This window comes from Engystomops pustulosus, chromosome 3, assembly GCF_040894005.1.
Source record: "Engystomops pustulosus chromosome 3, aEngPut4.maternal, whole genome shotgun sequence".
In the NCBI taxonomy this organism is placed as follows: Eukaryota; Metazoa; Chordata; class Amphibia; order Anura; family Leptodactylidae; genus Engystomops; species Engystomops pustulosus.
This window is the reverse complement of record NC_092413.1, coordinates 173375076-173395192: the sequence shown is the minus strand read 5'-3', so window position 1 is coordinate 173395192 and position 20117 is coordinate 173375076. Positions and strand designations below refer to the sequence as shown.

At 41.9% G+C, this 20117-nt stretch overlaps 1 protein-coding gene across 1 annotated transcript in view; it reads right to left on the bottom strand.

The window, feature by feature from the left end:
- Window positions 1-14471: 14471 nt before the first annotated feature.
- The window catches only part of IRS1 (insulin receptor substrate 1), a 31910-nt gene continuing 26264 nt past the window's right edge, over window positions 14472-20117 (bottom strand). Inside the window, exon 2 of the mRNA XM_072143049.1 lies at window positions 14472-15555. Coding sequence (XP_071999150.1) covers window positions 15551-15555 — 5 coding nt within the window. The 3' untranslated portion in view covers window positions 14472-15550. The remainder of the gene's footprint in view (window positions 15556-20117) is intronic.

Sequence of the window (20117 nt, the reverse complement as noted above, 5' to 3'; positions counted from 1 at the left end):
GTTCCAGGTTCCATAGGCGTTAATGAAACCTGGAGCCCCTCGGGCTCATTTGCATAATTTTAAAACCTTTTATTCTTAAAAAAAAAAGGCAGAGGAAGCTTAACGAGGCAAGGACCCCGTCAGAGGGGGCACACACCAGCATAATAATAATTATTATTTATATAGCGCACAGATTATGTAGCGCTGCACAGAACTTGCTAAATTGGTCCCCGTCCCCATTGGGGCTCACAATCTAATCAACCTACCAGTATGTTTTGGAGTGTGGGAGAAATCGGAGGAAAGCCACGCAAACACAGAGAGAACATACAAACTCTTTGCAGTTGTTGACCCTGGGACTTTAACCCAGGTCCCCAGCGCTGCAAGGCTGTAATGCTAACCACTAAGCCACCCTGCTGCCCTATAAGTGTACTTGGTTTACAATCATTAGTTTACAATCATTAGTTTAAAATCATTAGTAGCCTTTCCATGCAACATTTTTATTGTAAAGGAAATCATGGAAAATCTTCTTGTCTACAATACATTCATAAATCACCTCTCATGTTGAGGTGAAAGTAACCATTCCATTCTAGCTCCTCTGTACCACATGGCGCATGTCCATTTGTCTTTGGTTTTTTTACAAAGTGTCTTCTAAAAGCGTTGATAAAATTCTTTGTTCATTCTTATTCTTATTTTTTCTCCCATATTAATCCCTTAAAGGACACCTGTCATCAGGTCTGTGTCACTAGTCCTGTCACCTCTACCTGTTGGAGCAGCTCACAATGATCCCATCCCAGGCTTTATCTAGTTATTTCATACATTAATCATTGCAAAATCATCTATTCTTTATCATGTAAATGAGGCTGATCACATGGTCAGGGGCAGTGATGTCACCCCTGTTCTCCCTCCCCTCTCCTCCCCCTGCTCATGTCTGTGTGTAATGTATAGTAAAGCATGGCTAGTGTGTGCTGCATCCTCCTAATATACAGGTGAGAGACACAGACATCAGCTACACATGAATCTGACATGTCCTGCTGTAACATGGCTGCCTGGAGCTGCTGTATCTCTCCTAAACACACACACACAGGCTGCAGGGGGCGTGGCCACCAGCACCAGGAAGCACATCATTATACAGCCTCACATCATTATACAGGCTGTCAGTCATGCACTGGGGGTGTGGCTGTGCCTCCCACTCATGAATAGAGTGGACAGCTTGAATATGCTAATGCTTCATTGGACATTTCACAGGTCATTTGCATACAGCTTTAGGACCTCATTGCTTAGGTTTACAGGCATGTAGAGGGACAATGAAGGGATAGAGGCAATGCTCTCTAATGGCAGTTTATGAAAATATATTTAGTTTAGGGGGGTTATTTTGCATGACGGGTTCTCTTTAAAGGAAACCTACCATTTCAAATGGTCGGTGTAAGCTGTAAACACCGAGCACCAGCTCAGGGTGAGCTGGTGCCGGTGCTTAGTTTAGTTAGTGTTATAAACCGCGGTATTGCGGTTTTAACACTTTTTAAACTTTATAGCAGAAGCCGCTTCGGCGCTGCGCGCGACCGTGCGCGCGCAACGCCTGCGGCATTTCCTATGTAGGCGCGCGCACGATCGTGCGCACGCAGCGCCGAAGCAGTTTCTGCTATAAAGTTTAAAAAGTGTTAAAACCGCGATACCGCGGTTTATAACACTAACGAAACTAAGCACTGGCACCAGCTCACCCTGAGCTCGTGCTCGGTGTTTACAGCTTACACCGACGATCTGAAATGGTAGGTTTCCTTTAATGACCAGGTCCCTATTTTGTTTTTGCATTTCCATTTTTCATACCCCACATTCAAAAAACTATAACTTTTTTGTTATTGTTTTTCAAAGTTAAGAGCTGTGTGAGGGATTGTATATTGGTATTTAATATTCCATGCTGGGAAGAAGAAAAAAATTCCAAATGCAGTGAAATTGGTGAAAAAACGTATTTGCACTATTTTCTTATAGGGATGGTTTTTACAGCTGTCACTGAGCGCCCCAAATGACATGTCTTCTATATTCTTTGGGTCGGTTTGATCACGTGGTTATAAATTTATATAGGTTTTATAATGTTTTCATACATTTACAAAAATGAAAAAAAAATCTGGCACTAATAACTTTTTCATACTTCAGTGTACGGAGCTGTTTGTGGTGCCATTTATTGCAAGATGAGATTTTCAATGCTAGTATTTTGAGGAACGTAAAGCCTTTTGATCACTTTTTATTCTTTCAAAAGTGGCATATTCCACTATGTTCGCTAATATCCGTTACAGGGTTAAACGCCGGGAATGAATGTTATTATATTTTGATAGCATTTTGGGATGCAGCGATACCTAATTTATTTTTACATATTTATTTTTTACTGTTTATTTATTTTTATATCAGTTCTAGGGAAAGGGGAGGATTTAAATTTTTATGTTTTTTTTTTAAACTTATTTTAACTTTAAAAAAAAAAAAATGTTTATACTAATTATCAGTCCCCCTAGGGTACTATAAACCTAGGTTGTCTGATTGATCCTACCATAAACTTCCATACTACTGTATGGGGATTTTACTGACCATTTATTACAATGTGGCACTGGCATATTGTAACAAATGGATAGAAATCATACAGCCTTGGGTCTTACAAAGACCCAAGGCTGTTATGGAGACATATGGTTGGGGGCGATAGAAGGTTAACATCCGTGATTGCTGCCAGCACCGTTACCGTGTGTTACCAGTGGGTGTTTGCTGCAATATGTGGACAGAGATTTGCATATACCCAGACACAAATTTGATCTTTTTCCATGTTTACGGACCGGACGAGCATAGGCGTCCATGTGAAAGAGGCCTTTGGTCTCTTGCATATCTTCGTGCACATTTTACAGGCTGCAAACAGGGGGCCGAAATTCCCTTCTTTGAGGACTGTATGGCATTTTCCACTCACGCACCGATGATCATTGAAGGGACTGCCAACCTCAGAAGGGATAGGACCTATTTTCAGTTTAGCGTCTCAAACAGTGGACGCATTCAACCAGGTCATGGAAACCATGGTCATGTATATGAGTCCTTAAAGCAACATGGGAAGGTATGCTAACTATAAAAACAGAGCCTAGCAAATGTAGGCACAGATTGAATCTAGAACAAAAATTCTAATCTAGTTAAAGTAGATTACAAATCCTGTCCCCACCAGCCATTATCCATTTGTACAAGTGCACTCTGAGCCATAAGGTATTCAATGCCCAGCTGCATGATCTCCGTGTATGTGCATGAGGCCTGTTTAAATATAATATACTATCTACATTTCTTAGATACTTTATTATGTTCTGTGTGTTGGCACTAATCAGCATTTACACTTCTTGAGAAAATCAGTAACTTATCCTCATCTCTATAAACAAATTCCAACAAGCCAAAAGTGCTGGATTTTTCTATCTGAACGATTTTATGTGCAGCAAATACTGTGAGTCTGGCCGGCTTAAGAGTTTTACAAATATAATTCATATTCTGTATATATAGTACACACATCACTATAGGATTATGTCACAGTACGCATAAGAACTAGGTCACGCTGGCTTTACTACTGCTACACATACTGTACTTACTGACTGCAGTCATCCAGGGTTGTAGAGGTATTTATGTGGATCGCAGTTATAAGTATACACCTGCATCTAAATGATCACATTCATTACATCAGTAAGTAACAGATTGTATTTGAGGGTATGTATGATATCAGGGAAAGGAAAGCTAAAGATAGAGTATGGAAATTACTAGTAGTACTGTGCCTCCATATTAGACTATAAGCCGATTCTGTATCTATGTACACGCAGTCCCCAGGTTACATACCAGATAGGTTCCATAGGTTTGTTCTTAAGTTGAATTTCTATGTAAGTCGGAACTGTATATTTTATAATTGTAAACCCAGACATAATTTTTTTGGTCTCTGTGACAATTACACTTTTAAAAATGTAGATGTGATTTGATCTTTAATCTGGATTGTTAGATAAAACTCAGAGAAAGATACCGTATATACTCGAGTATAAGCCGACCCGAGTATAAGCCGAGACCCCTAATTTTACCACAAAAAAAATGGGAAAACCTATTGACTCGAGTATAAGCCGAGGGTGTAGTATACAGCCTGTCCCAAGTAGTATACAATCAGCCTGCCCCCATGAAGTATACAGCCTGCCCCCATGAAGTATACAGCCTGCCCCCATGAAGTATACAGCCTGCCCCCATGAAGTATACAGCCTGCCCCAATGAAGTATACAGCCTGCCCCAATGAAGTATACAGCCTGCCCCCATGAAGTATACAGCCTGCCCCAATGAAGTATACAGCCTGCCCCAATGAAGTATACAGCCTGCCCCAATGAAGTATACAGCCTGCCCCCATGAAGTATACAGCCTGCCCCCAAAAAGTATACAGCCTGCCCCCAAAAAGTTGCCGGCGGGGGCACAGTGCGATGCGGCGGTGTCGCCGCTGATGACGTCGTCAGCGGCGACACCGCTACATCATATTATGCGCCCGCCGGCATGTCGCATAGACGCGACTGCCGGCACGTGAAGATCGAAGGGAGAAGCCGCCGCAGAGGATCGGGAGCTGCCGCCGAGGACCAGGAGCCGCCGCCGGGGACCGGGGTCCGGAGGGTGAGTATTAATTTTTTTTTTTTTTTTTTAACTCATGGTTTTTTTTTATTAACTCGTGTATAAGCCGAGATTAGGTTTTTCAGCACATTTTTTGTGCTGAAAAACTCGGCTTATACACAAGTATATACGGTAACCCTTATAATAATTCTGAAATTAGTAAATTATGATTATTAGTGAAAAAAGAGACCTGAAATGCACAATATATATAGTGTTATAGAAGAGAAATTCATTTATTTAAGTGGTAATACCTAGATTGCTTGCTATCCTCTGTCCACTGACTGCTGGGACCATCACCAAACATGAGAATGAACCCCCACAGTTCACAACAATGGGGATCACGTTCTTAATAAGGTGACAGGTCAAGCATGCGTCCTGCTGATCCATTCAATACAAAGAGAAATTATCATGATGAAAACCCTTCCCCTCCAGATATATCAGGAAGCTCCTGCCCTAGCGTAGAATTGTGCAATAACCTCCAGGTTAACATCTGCAAAGAGTTTGTATGTTCTCTCCGTGTTTGCGTGGGTGTCCTCTGGTTTACTCCCTATCTTCCAAAACACACTGGTAGGTTGATTAGCTTGTGAGCCCCATTGGGGACAGGGACTGATCTGGCAGCTCTGTGTAGCGCTGAAAAATCTCTGTGCGCTATATACATAAAGAAGTATTATTATTATAACCTGTGCTTGGGGAAGGAACGCCAAGTGCCTTCCTTCCGGCGTCCTCTTCAACCCCTCCTCAAGCCCACTTGGCATGGAGGTGGCGGGAGTGGAGAAATAATTACAACTGGCTTACACGTCCCTGATAAATCTCCCATAGTGAATATAAGTGAAGAAGTTAGACTATGTTCAGCCAATTCTCACTCTCTCATAGTACTGAATGGAGTGGCAGGTCAAAGATAAGTCTTGCCACTTAATTCAATTACTGGGAACGCGACCCCATTTTTTGTAAACTGTGGGGCTCCCATTCTGTGGATATGGGATAACAATAAAACTTGGCCCGCCTCTTTAAAACAAGTTGGATGAATAACCTTCTGTGTTTCCATACAGTGGGTATTTAGACCTCTTTAAATGTTTCACTCTTTGTTTCCTATGCAGCATATTGGTAAGATCAAAAGTTATTTTAGCTGTATACATAGGGTCATTATCTTGTTGGAAAGTTAACCTTCGGCCCAGTCTGAGGTCCAGAGCACTCTGGAAAGGGTTTTCATCCAGGATATCTCTGTACTTGGCTGCATTCATCTTTCCTTCAATTGTGACCAGTCGTCCTGTCCCGGCACCTGAAAAAAAACCCATAGCATGATGCTGCCACCACCATGTGTCCCTGTTGGGATTGTATTTGGTAGGTGATGAGTAGTGCCTGGTTTTCTCCACAAATACTGCTTAGAATTAACACCAAAAAGTTCAATCTTTGTCTCATTAGACCGGAGAATCTTATTCCTAATAGTCTTTTTTCTCTCATCTCCATACTGCATCTCTTGAGCTCAGCCACATTGATCATGAGGTTCTTCTTTACCTCTCTCATTAAGGCTCTTCTTCATGATTGATTAGTGTAGCTCTTAGGGAAGTTTCTCAGACCTCATCATTCTCATGTGTTCTGACATAGACTGTGAGCTGTGAGGTCTTATATAGACAGGTGTGTGGCTTTTCTAACCAAAGTAAAATCAGTTTAATTAAACCCAGCTGGACTCTAATGAAAGAATAGAACCATCTCAAGGAGGATCAGAAGGAAATGGAAGGGAGTTTAATATGAGTGCCGCAGCAAAGGGTCTGAATACTTATGATCATGTGATAATTTAGCTTAATAAATTAGTTTAATAATTGTTCAATAAAGCAAGAATATCTACATTTGTTTTCTTCTGTCAATATGGGGTACAGAGCGTACAAAAAAATATGTTTTTTAATCTTACCAATTGGCTTCAATGAAACAGAGTGAAAAATGTAAAGGAGTCGGAATAATTTCCGTACTTCTGTATAACGGCATGCCATCCCGACATATACCTGTAGCCACTGCAGCATATTACCTCTGTTGTCTTTGACTGACTGAAGCACTCTCATGTCAAGACCTGGTAGATAAGAGAATGGCAGGAAACTGGGCTAAATCAGAGAGGGATAAGAGGGTGATTGATAAACATATCCTTTTATATTCTATGAAATATCTAGCAGTTTTCCCTTTTGTATCTTTAATGATCCCAAATGTTGTGGTCCATATAAGGCCAGAGCAAAAGATTAATTTACCTACCGCAATATTGCATGTTAATCCCATTTTCTCCACTATTGTGTTCTCCTGTTGCTTACATAAAGTATATAAAACCAACATATTTCATAATCACATTTCCATAATCATAATCCATTTTTTTACAAATGGTGACCAATTCAATAAGTAAACACTTCAAGGGCATTTACAAACAGGATGAAGGACTCTATGCAAATAAGCCTGAGGGGCTCCAGGCTCCGTAGGTGTTAATGGACCCTGGAGCCCTCAGGCTCATTTGCTTACAGTCTTTCATCCTGGTGGTAGATGTCCTTTAAAGTCTAGAATCATGGTTTCCATATGCCAAAAAAAAAAACCCACGCCTGCCCATGGGATGTCTCCGGCATTGCAGTCTTGCTCTGTTGAAGACAATGGCATTGAGCTACCATATTTCACACAATCTGTAGACAATAGTATTATCTAAAAATGCTTCCTGAGCTGATAACAGCATTTTTTTCTCCAAAAAATGATGTAGCAATGCAGAGATCCTCTTGTTATGGACATGAAATTCAACATGCAAAACAAAACAATGGCGTACCCAATTCACCTGTATTGCCTAGAGACATCTATAACTGCTCTGCTCTATATCCAAGCATTGTATTTTTAGCCTCAGGTGGTTGATAATTTTATTTACCCAGCTATAGATATTTTGGTGAAACCAATGTCCAATTTCTGATGAGGACTTTACCACTCACCCTTCCAGCTGGAGAGTTCTGCATTCAGGGAAATATTCTTTACAGAAACTCATGAATTGCTACAAAAATGGAGCTGAATAATTGACACGTGATGTAGGAATCAATCAAGTTTTTAGGAAAAGATATATGTGTCTTTAATGGTTTACATTATTTTATCATGGGAACTGTGTGGAGGAAAGAAAGAATCAGCTTCATGAAGAATTTAATGAATGAGCACTTTGTTACTATAATATGGTCAGTATTCATCGCGACAAGGTTTGAGGAGCAGGAAAAACAACATGGAACAATTTCACTAGTTACTGCAGGCATGTTTTCAGCCTGGCCTGACGGATGTGGCTCCCCACGCATGGGCCTCTCCTGAATATCTAGTCTCGCAGCTGATCACGTACAACATGCTTTTCTCCCTGCAAACAGCTCTAAGCACCAAACGTGGAGAAAAAGACGACAGGACACAATTACTCATGTTTAGAGATCTCTACAATTACTCAGTTATGTTTGACATCTCTGGATACTAAGAAACAGAAAGACCTAACAGCTATATAGAGCCAATACCTAGAATTCCTGGTATGGATATTTTAGAATGTTTTTTTTAATTTGGAATTAGAATATTCTAGACTCATTTTACCAGGCAGATGCTCCCCAAAACTATGAAACTTAATATAGGAAGCAAGTTTTATAGTTTCAGGGAGTGTAACTTCCAATGTCTATTGTAAAAACAACAGTCTATCTTTGGACAGGAAAGCGTTTTTTATGACGTTTAGGTTACATGTACACGAATGTAGAATTAGTCTGTGCGCCATTTGTTGATTCAAAGGATAGAACACAGACAAATGCTCTTCTATGTGCTTATAGACATGTCTGTGCCTCATGTGTGAGCCGACTGCCTAAACTGCAGAACTAGAGAAGATCCTTGCCTCAGTTCGAGGCTTGGCGCGCTCTACACACGCCAATGCCTCACAAGCCCGAGATTACATACATTCTGTTCAAATCTGTGTTTGTGTTCATTGTTCTGTTCTTTTACAGCTAATTCCTAATCTATTCCATGAGGGACATTAATGGTGGAGGAGAGCAACCATCTCATTATAATGAGATAAATTGGGTGACCATGAAGAGGGCTTGCGCACCAGCTTTCTGACATACAAGCCTTGAAATAACCACAATTCTTTATGAACCACAGGAAATTGTGATTATTTTACTCTTTACGCCACCTCCATTCCAAGTGGGCATTGTGGGGAATGAAGGGGGCATGGCTAGCGGCAGAGTGGGTCAGCCTAGGGCAGGAACTGTGCACTCACTATAGCCTGTGAACATTGAAGCCTAGAATTATATGACGTCAGATGCATCAGTAGGTCAGAGCTTCCTGAGGTATCCGACAGCGAGCACGGGTAGGACTTTCATCATACGCCACTGCCCAATAAATGTTCCCCATTGGATCATTTGAACAAACAAAAATGCTGCACTAGTGAGTCTTCCAATGCAGATGTGAACACTGTATTTGGGATCATTCAGATGGCTGGAGTCGACCAGTGAATGAAGGACCAACCACATTTGGGATTCCTTGATTCATAGTGATAAATACGATGGAAAAAGTCTCTGCTTCCCTCCAAAACAAAAGCAACAAACTGTAATCATAATTACAGCAGGGAAGAAGGGACTCCTTGTATCATAAAGTAATGCACAGAGTCCTGTCCACTGCACTGTGGGCAGCACATGAAATCCAGCCACCGCAAGGTCTGAGATACACTGATTAACCACGTCCGTCTGCATCTGAGACTTCGTTCATATCAAGTGTGTGTTTGGACCCTCTGTTACTAAATCTTTCTAAAATGCTGCCCACAAGTTCACCTGCCAAATGACAGACACCGTTTAAGGATTTGTTGGAGTCTTTAATTTTAAACTTCCTGAGTTACCTCTATGTGGTTCCATCGATCTGTCATTTCAGACAATCATCTATATTTCAGACAATGATTCCAGATAAAATCCCTAACAATAAGTAGTAGTTGATTATATAGGCGTTTTTGGGCGGTAGCCCGGGGCCCAAGCCTTCTAGGGGGCCCATGTCCACCCAAACCATCCTCCAAATTCTATACTGAAAAGGACTTTTACCTATGAAATCCTTGTATATCTGTTCCTGCTCTCATGATACATGTACACAAGAGCCATTTCAGAGCCTTTGAAGTTTTTCCTAAGGTCCTGAAACCGCAGAGTGAAAGCAGGCAGAAGAGACGACATCCACCATTCCCCAAAAAGCTTCATTCTAGTACTAGATGTAGGAAGTGAATTCTGGACTTGTAGGGGCTATAATATTCGGGGCCCATGGCAGTCTTAATACATACGTACATACGTACAATTCATAATAGTTTTTTTTTTCGTTTCTACAATAGAAAAACCATTTACTTATCTGTTTATAAATATAACCTTTTTTATATCAATTACAAAACTTGAGTTACACTGATCTTGGGTTTCATATCTGCTGTCAGGGAAGTAGGATGCTTAGTTCCAATAATAGTTTAAGTGATTTAGCATCACTATTGCTTCATACTAGATCAATTTAAAGTTTTTCTACAGGGTGAGTGAGAAGGACACCCTTTTATTTTTACAAACAATATGGCAAATTACATATCTAAATATGGTTTAGGGGGCCTATTTTTTAGCTCATTTGCCGAACATGGCGCCATCTTGGTACAAAAGCCATTTTTTCAGTTTAGAAGATGGTTATGTAGTACAGTGGGTACAGTAAGTTTACATGTTTTACTTTTTGTTTTACTGCAGCCTATAGGGCAAAACAAAATAAAGTGCTCATTAATGTACACTCTGCACACCATTTCGACAGACAAAAAACAGAAATGTAGATATTTTTGCTAATTTGTTGAACAAGAAAAACTGAAATATGACATGGTCATCACTATTCAGACCCTTTGCTGTGACACTCATATTTAACTCACATGCTGTGCATTTTTTACTGATCCTCCTTGAAATGGTTCTACTCCTTCATTGCAGTTCAGCCGTGTTTAATTAAACTGATTGGACTTGATTAGGAAAGGCACCCACCTGTCTACATAAGACCTCACAGCTCACAATGCATGAGGTCTAAGGAACTGCCCAAAGAGCTCAGAGACAGAACTGTGGCATGGCATACATCTGGCAAAGGTTACAAAAGAATTTTTGCTGCACTCAATGGGGAACATTTATCAAAAAAAGTGTTAATTGTGCTAATGTGCAGTTTGCCTGTGAAGTGTGCAGGGTGGGCCAGATTCAGAAATTGTGGCGCCCGTTCTTCAAAAATCTGGCACCCTCTGCACTGCTCCAAAAGTGTGTACCAACTTTATTTTGGTGCATCCTTAACATGGGGCGCTCAATACACTTCTGTTGGACTCTGCATGATAAATGTGTCGCACGGTTTGACTGTGCACCGGAAGGCTCCTTTATGTGCAGAAATGTGCCTTAGTGTTCCTAAGGTTACAGTGGCCTCCATAATCCTTAAATAGAAGAAGCTTGGGACAACCACAACTCTTCCTCGACCTGGCCGTCCAGCTAAACTAAGCAATTGTGGGAGAAGAGCCTCGGTGAGAGAGGTAAAGAAGAACCCCAAGATCCACAGATGCAGAAGGGATATGGGAGAGAGTTACACAAAGTCAACTCTCAATGCAGCCCTTTACCAGTCAGGGCTTTATGGCAGAGTGTGCCGATGGAAGCCTCTCCTCAATGTAAGAATTACGAAAGCCGCATACAGTTTGCAAAAAAACACATGAAGAACTTGCAGATTAAGAGAAATAAAATCCTCTGGTCTGATGAGACGAAGATTTATTTTTTGGTGAAGCGGTATGTGTGGAGAAAACCAGGCCCGGCCCATCACCTGCCAAATACAATCCCAACAGTGACACATGGTGGTGGCCGCTCCATGTTAGGGAGGCAGGGACAGGACAATTGGGTGCAACTGAAGGAAATATGAATACAGCCAAGTACAGAGATTATCCTGGATGAAGACCTCTTCCATCATGCTCTGGACCTCAGACTGGGCCGAAGAGTCACCTTCCATCAAGACAATGACCCTAAGTATACCGCTAAAATAACAAAGTAATAGCTTCAGAACAAATCTGTGAACAAATTCCTGACTGGCCAGAGCTCTGACCTAAACCCAATTGAGCATCTCTGGAGAGACTTGAAAATGGCCTCAACCCACGTTCACCATCCAACCTGAGGGAACTGGAGAGGATCTGCAAGGAAGAGGCAGAGGATTCCCAAATCCAGGTGTGAACAAACTGAAATGCAGGAAGTCCCCGGGTTATGTACAAGATAGGTTCTGCAGGTTTGTTCTTAAGTCGAATATGTATGTAAGTCAGAACTGTATATTTTATAATTGTAACTACAATAATTTATTGGGGTTCATGACAATTGTATTTTAAAACTTTTGGGTTGTCATTAGAACCAGCTGATCATTGTAGCCTGGGACTAAAGAACAGTGAATTACCAACATCCAGAGGTCTGTTTGTAACTAGGGGTTGTTTGCAAGTCAGGTGTTCTTAAGTAGGGGACCGTTTGTACTGAGCATAAGGGTCTGAATATTTATGACAATGTAATATTTCAGTTTTTCTTGTTAATACATTAGCAAAAATATCTACATTTGTTTTTTATGTCAAGATGGGGAGCAGAGAGTTCATTAATGACCAAAAAAACAACTTTTTTGATCTAACTAAATGACTGCAATGAAACAATGAGTGAATAATTTAAAGGGGTCTGAATACTTTCCATACCCACTGCAATTCATAGAAGACCAGAACTGTCACAGAAATTACAACAATCAGATTTTCAATATCTCTTGTGGTTCAAAAGTTATCCATGCAAATTCTCAAATGATTCTCTTTTGGGTTTGTTACGATTGGATCCAGTGCCTTCTGCTCTGTGTTCAGCACCATGGACAATATGTTACATATCTTTGCATCACAGGGAATATTCCTGGTTGTATTTGCAAAATTTTGTATTAATAACTTTCTACCACAGGAGAATTTGCTACTTTTTTACTCCGACCCTATACATTAATTCGGAGGAGTTTTCCCATGTCAGTATAAGGAAACAACATTCCTCATGATGATTACAAGGAACTGTTTTGATATAGGCGAACTGTGCTGGACTCTATGGGCTCTAATGCATAGAATGTGATGTAGCAGTGACTTCACTGTGGAAACTGCTACATTTCTGGAATTATGTTATGCACAATAATATGGGACTGCCAAACATTGTGGGAGATTCATTATGCCTTCAGAGAAGGCACATAAATCTCCCTAATAGTTCCTGGCTTCCCTGAACTGCATGCCACTATGGCCATGTCAGGGGAAGACAGCCTGAACATCCGCCTCCCCTCCATTTACCATAGTCACCGCCGGAAAACCAGAAGAGTCAAAAGCAAAAAAACTCCCCCAGAACAGACCTAGCAGGGTACTCTTAGTGGATACGGGCAACAGATTGGCGCCAGTGGGGTGGTGGGAACAACAAGATTGGGATTTGACCTCTTTAGACGCAGCCAAGGCATTCGATTCAGTATAGAGGCCGTACCTGTTGGCAGTACTGGAAAGATTCGGGTTTGGGCCTAGGTTTCTCAAGTGGGTGTCTATACACTACAGTTCCCCTACTGCTAAGGTGCTGGTGAATGGTTTACTTTCCCCCTCCTTTTGCCGCCATAGAGGTACCAGGCAGGGCTTTCCCCTTTCACTACTCCTGTACGCAATTGTAATGGAGCCTCTAGCGGTCTGGATCCACCTTGATGCTGCTCTTCAGGAGGTACGAGTGGGGGCACGGGAAAATAGAATTAGCCTTTATGCCAATGATGTAGCGTTGTATATGGCTAACCATGCTGCCACCCTTCCCAGGGCCAGCTGAATTATAAACAGATTTGGTGACTTCTCGGTCCTTTCTTATGCCTCTGCCTAGGGAGGGCTATGGTTGGGGCCCAGAAACGATTTTTCTGAAGGCCTTAAGGCCATTGCTATACGCTGGATGGCTGATCGCTCTCCTACTGTCTCTCAATGGAAGAAACTGGTTAACCCGACTTTACGAGAATATAATTTACAAACACCATGGCTGCCTGGATAAGTTCCAAAGAGTGTGGTGCTCCTGGTGCTCTTCCCCAGATAGCCTTTTTAATGTTTGCAGTCAGAGAGTCTCTTGTCCCTTTTCAATGAGTGCTATACTTGCTGTATGTGGTATTATAACTTTACATACTACAATTGTAACTGGGTGTGGGCAACCTTCCTGCACTCCTCAGTTGTTACCTAACCAATGTTACTACTTTAACTTTATTGCTCTCTTGGCACAATTCGACCAGGTTGGTTACTGTTCTATGTATATGTTGGGGTGGGGTTTATTAGATCACCGCTTTTGTGCATAATTTATCACACATGACGAATAATTGCATAAAGATGTATGATGTTATCTCTGATGTACTTCAGCTAATGCTCCTTGTTTTGTGATGCTGTACAATTTCATTTCTGTGCCAATAAATTGATAAAATTGCCAATAAAAGCTGTACAGGGGTGCCTTTAGGTGACTACCAAGCAGTTTTACTGCGTAAAAGAAGAGTCTGTTGTGAGCATTACTAAGGCCTGAGACAAAATGAATGTGGTCTGATCCCGAAACATACGCTGGCCGGATTTCACGTATTGAACACAATGTAGAGGACAGGACTCCGAACATCATGCTTGTATACGATGCAAGGATTCTCTTCTTCCCCACAGAACAGAAGTGCCGAACAGTCACGAATCACTATGAGCCCCGTCCTCGGCAGTGTGTTTGGTCAGCGAGATCACCGACCACAGTTGTGCATCCCTGGTGTGCTAGATTATCAATCCATCAATCATGTAAACACATATAAAAGGCCACCTATACAAAAAAAAACACATTTACCAGAAGAAAAATTAAACAGTATCTAGTTTATTACATATAGAAAGATTTTCCAGAATTTACAAACAACCACATTGCTCATTCCAGGGAGTTTCATTTAAAGAGTTCAGCCAAGTGTTACTTTTTTCCCTTTTATTTTTTTTTTTTTAGAATTTTTTTTTTTTTTTTTTACGTCTTTGTTTTACATTATATACATTGGAAGACTCTTGATTTCGTATTTTTACTGTCTTGTACCTGTGCAATGAATAAGTCTTTTTCTTTTTTTTTAATCCTGTGAGTATCGTGTGTAGGGTCACCAGTTCTGATAAACATTGTAGAACTGCGGCCCTATCTGGCACAGAAGGAGTTAAAGCACATCACTGCCGCGAGTGCAGATGTAGTCATACATATGCTTATATTACAAGTGTCGCTAAACAGGACTCCTAATAAAGAGTCTCAGCAATCTAGGACCGGCTTGGTTTCTTAGAAAAGAAGATAGTACCCTATTTATTATACTAGCCATATTTTAGCAATTATCCAAAGTCTGTTAACAACAGAATACCTCAAATTCCCACCTAAAAAAATGGGTCCTAACAGGAAACAAAAAAAAAGAACATGTATAAATCAAAACCTATGTTAAATATTTAATTCTCATCAATTATTATTAACAGTTTTTTTCTTCTCGTACTTAATAATTTACACCAATGATTTTGTAATACAGTTTGTTTTTTCTTTCTTTCTTGAAGTTTTCAGCAGCAACTTAAATTGAATGAATTGAGAACAAAATGTGCGAGGATGCAAGTCCGTGTGCACCGCGAGCTGGTGCTGGGAGGATCGGATCACTGAGGTGGTCTCCGAGGATGAAGTAGGAGCAGATTGCTTCTGTCCAGACGTCACAGTGCTTTTTGCTTGGCACAACAGAGAAGGTGCGGTTCAGTCAGCTGACTCCTGAGGTTTGCGTGTGTAGTAAACAAAGTGAAGTGGATGCAGCGTACCATCTATTGAAGAGGAGGATGTGAGGTCCTGGTTGTTGTGATGTGTGGAGGCTACCGAGAGTCCATAATCCCTTGAGATTGAACGGGTGTATCTTGCTGAGGTTGTAGAGGTTGTTATTCTGGAGGAGGGAGAAAGAAAACATAAAAAAGCATGAGTATATTAAATCAAGATCACAGGATCAACATCATAGAAAACAAAGCCGTGTTCCTGATGTAATAAAAAGAAGCAAAGACAACACAAAGTATAACAGAACAATTTATTATTCTCCTATTCCTCAGATCTCCGACACTACACGAGAAAGGACAAAACCGCTGCATATCTATGCTCCAATAAATGGACAATGGATGCTACACACTGTCCAATCACAGGTGACCAAATAATCGCATCCTGTTTGGAACGGGACAAGTCTACAGGGGACATTTATTGTGCGCTGATGATAATGTCCCTACTCCCCATGGATAGAGCAGGTGGCTCCAGCCTCCTCATGTATCCGGCGGGTGGCTGCACCAGAGGACAACTATACGACAGGTCCTTCCTGGGCTAGAATTGCGCTATAGTCTAACTTTCCGGTTTGAATGTTTGCTTGCTATAGCTAGTGAGCAAGAGTGGGTCAGTAACACCCCACCACCTTGGCGTGAAGGGGGAAATAATTGCAATTACTGGCAGTTTTCCAGTAAAAGCAATTACCGTAATTAAATTATAGGTGAACAGGCCCTGAAAAATCTCCCCCTAGTTATCTAGGATCAGTTTTTAAATATAGGTTCCAGGGGGTGTCAAATTAATATACAAGTCATACTCACCCCCGTCTGGCACAGCATGGCGCAACCCATTAGCCTCTGATCATATATAGAGGCTCAGTATTAAAGTGGCATTGACAGCTGCACACCCGCTACAGCAGCAGTTGCAGGCCGTAGTGGGTGTGCACTGTTGACCCAGAGTCCCAGTATACAAACAGAGGCCGATGGGCAGCACCACAGCGAATCTGAGTGCCAGTGAGTTGGAGGGGGGAAAAAAAATTAATTACCAAAGCTTCATCAAGAAAACAATACTTCTGCCATCTGAACATTAGTCTAAACAGCAAGAACACCCCTACCTTTTCAGAATATGGGGGAGCACCCATTACACAGAGCTGTACTGCTAGGATTTTCAGGGGTCAAGAACATAAAAACATCAATGTATAACCTCACTTTAAAGTTTCTCAGACAAAAGTAGCTTCAGGACGTCCATGGCCTCCACTGCAGACTTGCTGTGAGCATTAGACATATCAAGCCCTCGGGAGCCCTAGCAGAGCGTCGTGGAGCCCTCACCTCGCTGCTTAGATCAGTGTCTGGACTCACCATTGTTTCCCATCAACAACAGTCACTATTTCCCTAACAACCTATAAAACAACGCTCGGCACCAATGGCTTAGTGCAGGGGATCTCGGGCTGCAGTGAGCTCAGTGAAAGGATCATTTAATGTCACTGACATCACCGCTGGCAGCTTAAGAACAGGGGAAACCTGTGTTTAATCTATTTCCTACTTACCGCCAGCAATAGCTGGAGTCCCCGATAATACAGCTTTGTGGTTGGGCTGGACATTTTTGCTGGCTTACTCAAGCCTTCCTGGCAAGAACAACACGTAACCCAAAGCTACAAAGGGGCGCATTTTTGCATTAGTCTTAGGTTCCACATCTGCTCTAAGGTGCGTTTTAAGACAGCTAAACCCCTACATGATGTGAATGATAAAAGTATTGAAATTACCAACTACAAAAAAAAATGTCTAAAGCTCATCATCGGGATATACATCAGAGATGACATATGCTGGAAACAGCAAGACTACAGAGCCAGATTATATCACTACAGCTAATTTCATCATTTTCACAGTAGTTCAGACACAGAAGTATGTTAGCTCCGGGCTCCTGCACCCCCTGACCACCCTTGGTGGTCCCTGAGAAAGGCTGAAGACAAACCTGAGGCATCAAAGGCGGAATCTATTAAATCTTTTAAGCTTCTCACACGCTAAACAAGGTTGCCAATGCTTAGCTTGCACTTCAAATGCTCAAGCAAATCTAATAGGTGCCTGCACTCAATACCCACTTCTGAGAGGAGGATTTATCCTACGAGGCCTCTAGTAGACCTGCGTACAAGCACCACTGATGGCCTCATTCACAATCTAAGCAGGGCTGGATCCCAGACGCTTCCATGTAATGCCATTGGTATGCATTTCTGGAGAAAGCGCACGGAAAACTTGCCAGACCTTAAATGATTTACCATATCCTGCGACGACATGCAAACAAAAACATCTCAAGGCTCCGAATTCTATAGACAATTATCAAGCCTTTAAACATGGCTGCCCTCTGCGGGCAAATCAAGACAATACTGCATCTGTCATTCAGAATTTTTTTTTTTTTTTACTTTATTTCTATGCAATATAGCGGATTCGAACACGAATCCAAATTTCCCAGAATGCATCAACAGAGTGTGCTATAAAGCACTTAATTTCAAAGGGCTGTACCAAATTTGCATGTTATCCCCTTTCCACAAAACAGAGGGTCCAACTGCTGGGGCCTCCGAGTCGTGGGAATGAGACCCCCAGAAATCCAGGATAGGAGTTCCCGTTCTCACTAAGGGATGGTGCAGAAGGGTACATGCCACATAGTGTGGGTGTTGGAAATTGCACAGCGCTTGACTATGTCCTGGACTGTCCGTGTGAGTTCTGGAGATAGCCAAAAGCTGACATACTACTGAATTGAGTGACAGGATACATGGTCGACCAGATGCCCCACCCATTAGTGACAACAGGACCCCTGTTCTCTGTATCGCTGGGGGTCCCAGTAGTCAGACCCTCACTGATCACTGTATTACCCCCCACCCTGTGCATAAGTGATAACTTGCAAAGTTTGTACAACCCCTTTAATAAATGGTACCCAGTGTTGCCTTTTCTTAAAAATGAAGGTTGTGTCATAAGAGGAGACACTTGGCAATGTGATCCAGTTGTTAACCCCTGTGAATCTGGTGACCAGTACAAAGCACATATGTCAGGATAGTGCACTGCGGTGTTTAGCTGCGTAGCCGCTTGTTTCTAGGAGGAATGCACTCAGCATACTTGCATGTTTAATCCGGATCCCCGTTATGCCCCATAATTCAGAGAAACAACTAATGAGACTGAGAAAAGACGTCATGTCTGGTTTCATCTAGCCATCTTTGTAAAGTCTTGCAAAAGTGATCATTAAAGCTCCGTTTCCATATGTGGAAGCCTTGTTCTGGGCATTGCCTAATAACTCAGCCATTACAGCAGACTGATGTGTACAATTAGGATTTTGGTTACAGACTCGGCCAGACAATGGAAGCCTAGCAAATGCTTACCAGGAACAGTAAGAAGTGACACTTCATGTGTTTATGGGTCAGCAGAAAGGCATCTTGTTCAGGGTGAAAGGGTCTAATTCACGGCCAGATGACCAGCGAGGACATGTGGATGTTATAAAGAGTGGAGCAATGCTAGGAAACCCCTCTATGACCCAGAACTAAGTGCCACTTCACAAGAGTGCCTCCTGATTTGGTGAACTCTATCCCTCCTTGTAAAACACAGACATGTGACACTACATGCTTTTTTACCAGGGATAAGGTATATGGGACCATCTGATGCCACTGGATGTAAATGGCTTTTAATGAACGCGCAAAGCCAATAAACATGATTTCTGTTCAAAGACAGCAAGCAGAGCATTGATGCAAGCAATGTGGACCGGCAAATTGTTCTGTGCCCATAGCCTCGCTTATAGGTGAAGGTCTAAGGTAAGACCGATATAGGGTGCTGTAACTATGTGTCACTCCGAGGCACAGAGCAAACACGTACTCCGGAGATGAAAGCCGTCCTGCCAGCCTAAACTACAAGCTGAAACGCTCTATGTATAGAAGTGATGCCTCAGCACCAAAGCTCTGTAACATGCAGCATCTTCTGTACCAGGATAAACCCCCGGAGAATATCTGGCCAAATGATGCAGGATAAACAACACAAAACAAGAGCGATACAGTATCCACATTCAACGTAGCTTCACTAATCACCCCCAAGGATGGAGCGCATCCCCCCTTCTGTACCAACCAGAAAAACACCGCTTCTACATAGGAATACTCTGAAGATTTGCCCTCACACGTGTGCACAGACATCCAGCAACAATATAAAAATATTTAAAATTTTGCTCAGAAAATGAAACAAATTTGTAATTTTTTTCCACACCAGACGACTGACCATCATAAATTTCTTCCTATTTCTTGAGATGTGACTTGTAAAACTTATATATTGTAATGCCGGATAAGCCAGGGACACTTACTCATAGACCTAGGCACCTTGACTCCAGTAATCTTCCTAGTTATCCATGGCCCCTAAAAAAATATATATACATAAAAATGTAATTATGCTAATGAGCCAGAAGTCGCATTAGCTGAGCCCCTCCATGCTGCAGCTTCACAGGCTGTTACACTGTTGCACTCTCCGCTTCCTGCATAGTGTAACAGCTTGTGAAGCAGCAGCACCAAGAAGCTTTGCCCCCAAGAGCCCACTGGGCTCAATAATATAATTTGAAAAGTTGATTTTAGAAGGAAGGAGGCCATGGATAACAAATATAAGAAGATTACCACAGTCACAGTGCCTGGATCTACAAGTAAGTGCCCCTGGTTTATCATAATGCATTTTGATGGGAGAT